The following is a 9,956-nucleotide window of genomic DNA, read 5'->3' on the forward strand; positions in this document are numbered from 1 at the left end:
TTGTGACCAATACTTGAATGGAATTAATGATTTCCTTGAATTCGCGTTCAGAAACCCACGCATAGATGGAAAAATTCGGTGTCCTTGTGTGCAATACAACAATACATATTTTGTTGGTTAAGATGATGTCAAGTTTCTTCTAGTTAGGTATGGAATAGTTAAGAATTATGTTAATTGGTACTATCATGGGGAAGAGGTATTGGTTGAGGTAGAGATTAGTGATGAGGATGATGACAATAATAATAATGACGGTATGCGTCCTATGTTGGAAGAAGCCTTTGGGATGCCACATGTTAATATTGATATGGGTCATGATTCATCTAACGAGAATGAGCCGAACTCGATTGCAAATTTTTTTTATGAATTATTGCATGATGCTAAACAACCTCTATTTTCAGGATGCACCCATGTGTCAAAGCTTTCGTTTCTTGTGAAACTATTGCATTTGAATTGTTTAAGTGGGTGGAGTAACAATTCATTCAACATGCTACTTGAGATAATAAGATCTACATTTCCAATGAGTGAAACTGTCCCATCTTCTTATTATGAAGCTGGGAAATTCATTCGAGCTTTAGGACTCGATTATGAAAAGATAGATGCTTGCCCAAATGATTGCATACTTTTTCGAAAAGAATATGCAAATTGTCATGAATATGTGAAATGTGGTGCTCCTCGGTGGAAGTCAGTGGTAGGATAAAAAGATGTAACTAAGAAAAAGGTACCTACAAAAACCCTGAGGTATTTTCCATTGACCCCAAGGCTTCAAAGGCTATATATGTCATCCAAAATAGCTTCAGATATGCGATGGCATGAAGATAAACGTGTTAAGGATGGATTATTACGTCATCCAACTGATTCTGAAGCTTGGAAAAAGTTAGATGAGCATTATCCTTCATTTTCAATTGAACCTCATAATGTTAGACTTGGATTGGAAAGTGATGGATTTAATCCATTTGGCTCAATGAGCATTGCTCATAGTACATGGCCTATGGTTGTAGTTCCATATAATTTTCCCCCCTGGATGTGCATAAAGCAGCCTTATCTCATATTAACCTTACTTATTCCTGGTCCAAAAGCCCCTGGAAACCACATTAATGTTTTCTTGCAACCTTTGATTGAAGAATTGAAGGAGTTATGGGAGGCCGATGTTCAAACATATGATGCCTCAAAGAAACAAAATTTTCAGATGTATGCAGCTATTTTATGGACTATTATTGACTTTCCTGCCTATGCAAATTTGTTTGGATATAGTACAAAGGGAAAATGGGCTTGTCCTTGTTGTAACAAACACACTGAGTCTATATGGGCCACTGTCGGTTTTTACCTAGGAACCATAAATGGCATAATAATAAAGTTCATTTCAATGGAAAGGTGGAACAAAGGGGCCGATGCTGACAGGGATAGTGTGAAAACAATTGATGGATTATCTGTGTTTACTCAAACAGGTCGTGCTTTAAGAAAAACAACTCAATGTGAGCTTGGAAGAGAGGAATAGTCCTAAGCTCGATTATATGTCCTTAAAAATTATGATGAAATCCAATCATTCATAGAGTAAGTGATAATTTTGACATATTTTATACCAATTAATTTATAACAATTATTTTTCCATGGAATTTTTCTTATCGCTTTTGTGTGTAATTTAAAATAGAGAACACAAACAATTGGGGGTCCAATCTCTAGCCATTCCCATCCCAGAAATGTAGAAAACATGCACAATAGAGAATTCCCAAGTTAGTTTGAGCATCAAGTAAGTATATTAAGATCCAATATGTATCATTTAAATGTTTTGTGGTTACATGTTCAATGCCATCCATTTGAACTATATTGTTATTTAACCTATTTCCCTTTAAATGGATAGGTGACACAAATGTATAATTTAGAAAATGGCAAAGTCACCAATCATTTGTTATCACTTGCTCGAGGGACAAATCATAGTGCATTGTTATACAAAGGCTACATTGTTAATGGTTTTCAGTTCCACACCCGAGATCGAGAGAAAGAATTGAAAACTCAAAATAGTAGAGTTTTCGTGAGAGGGGAAACTAATAGTTTTGTGACTGCAAGAGATGGTAACCCAACCCTTGGTAATGTGGATTATTATGGCGTGTTAATGAATATTATCGAATTGCAATATCTTTGTGGTTTACAAGTAATACTATTCAAGTGTGATGGGAGAGATGTATGTAATAAAGGAAGAGGAATCAAGACAGATAATTACGGGTTCACTTCCTTAAATTTTGATAGATCATTGCAAACTAATGAACCATTTATACTTGCTTGCCAAGCTGAATAGGTGTTTTATGTAAGGGAAATGGGGGAACATAATTGGTATGTTGTTCAACGATCACAACCTCGAGACTTTTTGTGATATGGATGCCTATGAAGCCACTAGTGATGAACCATTTCAACAAAATGATCTGTCAAACATCGGCCAATGTTCAACCCAAGATGCGGATCTAAATGACCGTGAGTTTTCATGCCATAGAAGTGACATTCCACTAGAGATTGCATTTGAAGAAGGGACATCAAGACAACGAAGGAAAAGAATGTATCGTTCAGTAAAGGGAAAGAAAAGGACTAGAGGAAAAAGGAAACAAAAACCAATTTTAAGTGATGATGATTGATTGTTTGCTTAGTTTTGATATGTTTTTTTTTTTTCCTCTATTTTTCTAAAGCTTAGTGTATTTTAGTGTTTCTTTTTTCTTTAGTCACTTTCTACATATAAGTCTATGTTGTAGCCAATGGAGGGTATAGCTGAAACCAACGAACAAACTCTCGTCACACCACCTAATTTTGATCCATCTACAAGACAAAGTTGTGCTGGTAAGAAATAATTAGCTATGTTTTAATAGTTTGGTTCTCTCATATGTAAAATGATAAAAAAATTATTAGTTTTTATTTATCATATATTTATTGTATAGGATCATCATCATCTAATGCAAGAAAAAGAGGTTAAGGGAAAACAAAGAATAAAATACTAACATCTTTGGCTCCTAGTAAAAAATTGCCATTGGAATTCAATAATTATGGTTAAGCCATTGGATCAAATGCTAATGTGTTTGCAAGTCATATTTGCATGATTGTTAAAGTATGTGAAGATGCACCAATATCTTGCAAGCGTTGGGAAGATGTTTCACAAGACAATAAGAATAAAATGTATTCTTATGTACTGGTAAGATTATTAATTATTCTATATTATACTTATATGATATTGTATTAAATCATTCTTCATGACTTATAATGTTTCAAACAACTTTTTCTTTTAACTTGTGTAGGAGAAATTTGAATTTGAAGAAAACGAGGTAAGAAAAAATTGGATCTTAAGAAAGATGGGAAGGGCTTTTGCAAACCATAGATATAGGTTGAAGGCTGACTATTATGATGCATATGACAATGATGATGATCAAATTAAGTTTGCTCCAACAACAGTCGACCAAGGACAATGGAGACAAGTTGTCACTTGGTTGAGCTCACATGAGTTTCAAGTATTTTATACCTTTGTTTTTTTATGCACAAGTCATTTTAATTATTTAAAACATGATTATTGTATTTGGTCTTACATATAGGTTGCTTGTGCTCGTAATAAATCTAATCGGTCAAAGCAAACAATGACTATAACTACAGGCACTAGAAGTTTTGCTCGAGTTAGAGCTGAACAGGTATAATTTAAGTCATTTATACATCTTTCTCTTTAATTTTTTTTTTTGATTAACTAATTGTCTATTTAATATAGGCTGAAATATTAGGACTTGAACCGTCTGCATGGGAAATGTTCAAGGTGACACCTAAGAAAAAAGACGGGTCAATGGTTGATTCCATGTCAAAACAAATAGTTGTAAATTTTATTTTAAGCAGTTTATGTTGTTATTGTGATATATATTTAAGTATTATGTTACAACATATCTATTTTATTTATTATCAAATTTTAGGACAAAATTCAATCTTTAGTAACCCAAAGAGCTGAGGAAGGACCTTCTCAAGCTATTGATGAAAATGAAATTTGCTCTGAAGTAATGGGAAGAGAAAGACATGGACGTGTTCATGGGTATGGATTCAGACCAACTCCTTCTTCTGTCCCTGAAAAGATTCCATCTTGTAATGAGCTCATTACAGAACTAGAACAAATGCGATAACATAATAATGGTTTGAAAAATGAAGTGCAACTTTTGAAAGAGAAAAATGAAGCGTTGTCAACAGAATTGGACCAAGTCAAAGAAAGACAATCAATTTTTGAAACTTTTATGGAAGATATTAGGGCAGGAAGGATTAGAAATAACAATTGACTAGACTTAATTGGTTGACTAGATATATACTTAAATGTAAATGTAAAGTGCTAGATGTATTTTTTTGATAACAATGTGAATGGAAATTGCTAAATGTCTTTTTTTGATGACAATGTAAATGTAAAGTGCTAGTCAATTATTAATTGACTAGAGTTGTTTCCTTAATTGTCACTAAGTTTTAAATTAGTGTTACGAAGTTTCTTGATGATTAGAATGATGTTTATTTTGGATGCAATGTATTAAATTAATAGGGTTTAAAATATAGAAAAACAAGCTAAAAAACACTTTTTGTGGTGGTCAACAAAAAGTGGTTACTAAAAATGTTCATTTTGTGGCGGCTAAAACTATCACTAAAATCTTATCATTTGTGACAACGGTGGCCCTCACAAAAAAAAAAAAAAATTAATAGTGACGGTCACTAGTGGCCGTCACTGAATAGTGATTACTTGTGACAGCCATGACCATTAGCCCTCACAACGGTGGCCCTCACAAAAGAAAATTAATAGTGACAGTCACTAGTGGCCGTCACTGAAGAGTGATTACTTGTGACGGCCATGACCGTCACAAAAAATGATATTAGTAGCGGAGGACTATGGTTGTCACTAAAATTTTTTTTGTGACAATCAATCTCGGTCGCCACTAAAGGGGTATTTTTAGTGACGACCAGCTAATAATCTCCACTAATACTATTTGTGACAGACTTTTTAGTGACAGCTTGTGGTGGCCAATTCGGCGGCCACTAAAACTGTAACGGCCCACCTCCCGGAGCCTCCTCGTGCACAAAGAGGATCTGTGAGAGGGTCATTATTTAAATGATACCGAACAATAACGCAACTACAACCCAAACACCACCCTTATTTAGACCATACCTTTTTAATCACATAGCATCTCATAGTTGTTCTTACATAAACATATATCTAACTGAAAATTATAAATGTTACACAATGACACCCAGGACCTAAGTTCAGGAGAGCTCTGCATTTATTATCATGACTCGACGATCTGGACCCAACTCCGTTGAATGAACCTGATACATCGGATAATTCTCTTACTTGGAATGATGGAAAAATAAATGTGAGTCACAAGACTCAACAAGCTCATGAAAAGAGGGTTGTAGGTTAAAGACATAACTCTTCCCATAACACCCCATGCAATTTATGCCAATGCAACGTCATATCATGCCATGCTCAATACCTGCCTTATTTCTAGATGTATAAACATATAGTAAACTCCACATAAACAATCCTTGGGGCCCACTTAAAACACACATTGGCACCCAAGTCCAATATACCAACCTGTTAGCAGCTTTTTATAGGATACTTTATCATTATTCCAAACATGTAATCTCATGTCATCATACCGTCCTATCATGCCGTTGCCGTGGGACTCTAACCCCCGGTCTTGTTGCCGTGGGACTCTAACCCCTATCTTTCCGTGGGCCACGCCACCATGGGTTTTACTCCCAAGATCTTACCGTGGGCCACGTCGCTGTGGGTTTCACTCCCAAGGTCTTACTGTGGGCCACGCCTACCACACATACTCATTACTTAAAACCACACATTTTCACCATGCAATGTAACAATTAGGAGATGCAACGGCTTATGTAGCATAAACGTGATGACAAGGCCCCTATAAACCAAGCATCAGGCTATATTCTGCATCCACATAGCATCTCATATTTGCATAATCTAACCATATAAAATTCATAATTTAAACATATAAAATTCATAATTTAAACATATAATATTTATTCTAATTTTACCCACTTACCTGATCACTTGAAATCTTGATAAAATTCAATATTTCCTTCAATTTTTTGCATTTTTCCCCCTTTTAAATTGGTGGCGCACCCAATTCCTCACCCCCAATCTCGCTTCCTATTTGCTCTCTCGAGAATGGCCAAAATTAGTCATTAAATAGGCTTAAACGAGCCTTGGCAGCCAAGCAAAAATGGAGGGACCAGTGTGCGCCACATGGCGTGCGGCTGGCCGTACTGGGCCTACTAAAGGCGCCCCTAAACGGCATCATTTTGGCGCCTGCCTGTTAGGAAAAATTCCCAGCTTTTTCCCTCGCCCCAGCAGCGTTTCGAACCCCTGACCTGTCGCACACCCCTCCTCTCATGCGACCGCCCGCGCTACCACTCGCCCCCGTTATATAGCACGTAATTACATTTAAAGTGACTCACGCCTTTCTTTCCCGAATTACACCAGCGCCCCAGATTTTTCGAAGACTTGCACTTAGACCCCCGCATTATAAAACTGCCTATTTCACTTATACCCACAACTTTTCAGAAATCAACCCAATGTAATTTAATTTTTCCCATTTATTATTATTATCCTTGCTATTATTATTAGTTCCATTATTATTATTATTATTATTATTATTATTATTATTATTATTATTAAACGAAACGAACTATCATTTATATTACTTACACTCCGAAACTTAACGCGTAGGAATTAATGCCAAAATGATTGGACCCATTATTGGGTCGTTACAAAAACTTTTAGTGACGAGTTTTTATGCTTTTAGTGATGGTCCTAGCTGCCACTAAAAGTCATTGATAGGTTTATCTTTTAGTATAATTTATCTATTAATTCTCTTATATGTGCTAAACTTGTTTTAGCTATATGCTTTATTGATATATCTTTTATGTTTCTCTTTGGGGTCATTCTAAAGATCATGCATGGGTGCTTTGTAGAGCTCATGATATGTTTAGTGCTTTATGTGGCAACATTACTCAAGTTTAAGAGTAATGTATTCTATTCTTCATATTTGATGTTTAAGTGCTAGACATCAAGATTGTTATGTACATAATCATATTCTCAAGAGTTGGTTCTTGAGATTTGATTTATAGAATTTAAGTTGTTTTATCCTTCATGATAAGGTTATACTAATGATCTTACTATGTTTGTAATTAATCTTGTTTGTTAATATGCTTGAATGTTGATAGGTTGCACTAGGATCTTTAGAAATATCCTAAGTATCGTAATGCATTAGTGTAATGGATAAATGTCATATATCGTTATGACACTTAGAGTAAGCTTGAGGTTGAAAAATATCTTAAGTACTCTAGACTCAAGTCTAAAAGTAGTGTATTTTAGTTGATGCTTTTGTATCAATCTTCTTTGCTCTTGAGTATATGCTTAGGTTGTGATTCTAAAGCTTTAATTCATAAAGCCTTCATTGCCTGTGTTGTAACGACTCGTTAGCAAGTTTAGGTCGTTTAATCATTATTATTGTGAGTGTGATATTTTTTGATTAATGCTTTTGAAAGGTTATATATGATGTTGGGAAATAAAAAATAAATGAAATTATAATTGTAACACCCCAAATTTTTCGGGCATGTTATAACTTAGGATTTCAGGAATTCTTTTTCCTTTTCACATCGCAACCATCAATACACGACATACAATTCCCAAAAATCCCAATTTCACCTTCTCAGCCTAAAAAGCCCAATAAACAAATAGCTAAGATAGGTGATATAATTACGAATATGGAAGCTAGATCGAACCTGATATGGTACACAACCATAATGCTTTATTGATCATATAGGAAATTGTTCAAGATGTCTACAAAATATATTACATGGATATCATTTCTCGGAAGCGATAACCAAATGCCTCAAACATAACCAAGACATACTAAGGCTCACATCAACTAAATTTCTCATACATACTTAAAGATATGTTGAAACATGCTACACACAACAAAACGAACTTATCCTTCAGCCATCTCTTTTCCCTTAAAGCCGCTTGTCGAACTTGGAACGTTTGAATATTCTAGGGACATAGTCCAATTAGAAGATGAACCTTCTAGTGAGAACTCCAAAACAATTTATAGTAATGTATGAACAAGTATAAAACATATTAGGAAATAACAAGAACTATTCTGAAGTACCTCGTGAACACGTCAGCCTCCTCCAACGAGAGCTTTCTTAATGGCGCACACATAGCACATCTTAGGAGGTCCTTAACCATGTCATCTCGACCCAACCTCATAGAACTTATGCAAACACCACATCTGTAGTCCCTTAGGCTCATGGTCTTCCCCATGAGAGCTTTTTCAATGGCGCACGCACAACGCCTCTCGAGGGATATCCTGACTTTTGCCCTCGAACAACAACAAATAGGTACAACAGTATGGCCACACGAATTTTTATAAATGCAACAGTTGAAAACCAATGGCATATATTTTCCAAGAAAACACATTTCATATATGTAACATGATTTCACTAAAAGAACAATAGGATTTTGCGTACAAGAACGTTACACAAAACACGTTTCATGTAATAGAAGTCTCTCATAAGACAATAAAAAATAGGATCTGGAGTATAGGAGTCTCACATAAGAGAACAAAAATAGAATTTGGAGTATAAGAGTCTCACCTTGAACTTAATTTGGGATATCTCAAAATTCGTGCAGATCCCCAAGTCTTTTGACCAAACCATCTCCTCACATGCCCTTACGTGTTGCTTAAGTGTTTCTTATTTTCTAGGAACAAAAGTATTCTCTCCACTAAGCTAGAAGCACTCTCGTCTAGTACGAATTTATCGCAACTTAGAATGAGGAAACCCTTGACCATGAACACCCTATTTATAGGCTTTGAAACTTGGCCACCAAGTAAGTCACAATCATTTCAAATCTTTTCTAAATCTTCCAAGATATTCCAATCATTTCACATCTTCTAAAATATTCTCTAATTGTTCCAAATCTTTTAAGATATTCTTTAATCGTTCCTAATGTTCTAAAATATTCTCTAATCATTCCAAATCTTTTAAAATTTTCTGCAATCATTCTTATCTGAATCAAATCACATCCAATCAAATCTTATCCAAATCAAATCACATCCAATCAAATCTTATCAAAGAAGTCATCATGAGGCTTTATCCTTAATCTCCCATATGCCCATAAGAAAAAGGTTTCAAGAATAACATTTTAGCCCAAACTTTTTGGATAATTGCACTTAGACCCCTTTCAACTTGGTCCTTGGTCCATTTTTAATTCCATTTTAGTCTCTAAAGAAAGGACTAATTACGCTAATACCCATTATTTTTAGGTAAATTATACTTTTACTCGAACTTCAATATTTACGATTTTGCCCCTGGCTCAAAAATTGAATTTACCTCTCAAGACATTCATAACCCTTTTGTTTTATCTCGAAACCACTTAAGGGTTATTCTATTCACAAAATTAGAGCCTCCTCAGGGTTCCGTGGATTTCCCGAAAGCCCTTCACCATCATTCGATCTTTTAAGCCGACTCACAGCTGTACCGAAAATCATATCTGATTTGATTTCTTTCAGTGTCATAAATCTCGTCTTGAGACGCTCATCAAAGACATACCTTTGTCCTTAGGTATCTAAGGTCTAGGGATCTCCCTGCAACTAATTCGACAATTTCAAACTAACTTTTCGATATTTTAAACTCACTTAAAATACGTTGCAACCATACGAAAATATGAGAATGATGCCAAACCAATATGGGGCTAGGTTCTTAGAGAATCGAGGGGACTCAGGTGATTATGGCAATATGATGTGTTTGTACGGTTGTCCTATAGGTCCATGGTGGTCAACTGACTAGCCTCTCTTTAATATTTAATATTATCGAATATGATGAATCAATCAATAATGTGAGTAACAGCGGGCGATATCCCTAATCTTGAAGACGAGGTA

The 9,956-nt window shown here is 35.2% G+C and overlaps 1 protein-coding gene across 1 annotated transcript; it reads left to right on the forward strand.

The window, feature by feature from the left end:
• Positions 1–2,741: 2,741 nt before the first annotated feature.
• LOC127799729 (uncharacterized) lies at positions 2,742–4,133 on the forward strand. Its single transcript, XM_052333952.1, has 6 exons — positions 2,742–2,823; positions 3,090–3,172; positions 3,276–3,485; positions 3,567–3,659; positions 3,734–3,835; positions 3,930–4,133. The coding sequence occupies exons 1-6, from the start codon at positions 2,742–2,744 to the stop codon at positions 4,131–4,133; spliced, it is 774 nt and encodes a 257-aa protein (XP_052189912.1).
• Positions 4,134–9,956: the final 5,823 nt, after the last annotated feature.

The sequence above is a fragment of the Diospyros lotus genome, chromosome 4, assembly GCF_014633365.1.
Source record: "Diospyros lotus cultivar Yz01 chromosome 4, ASM1463336v1, whole genome shotgun sequence".
NCBI classification, from domain to species: domain Eukaryota; kingdom Viridiplantae; phylum Streptophyta; class Magnoliopsida; order Ericales; family Ebenaceae; genus Diospyros; species Diospyros lotus.

Excerpts from the sequence above, each read along its gene's own strand:
- LOC127799729 (XM_052333952.1), top strand. The coding sequence starts at position 2,742 with ATGGAGGGTATAGCTGAAACCAACGAACAAACTCTCGTCACACCACCT. Across the intron at positions 2,824-3,089 it reads TACAAGACAAAGTTGTGCTG|TATGTGAAGATGCACCAATA; the intron begins GTAAGAAATAAT and ends TGATTGTTAAAG. Across the intron at positions 3,660-3,733 it reads CTCGAGTTAGAGCTGAACAG|GCTGAAATATTAGGACTTGA; the intron begins GTATAATTTAAG and ends TATTTAATATAG.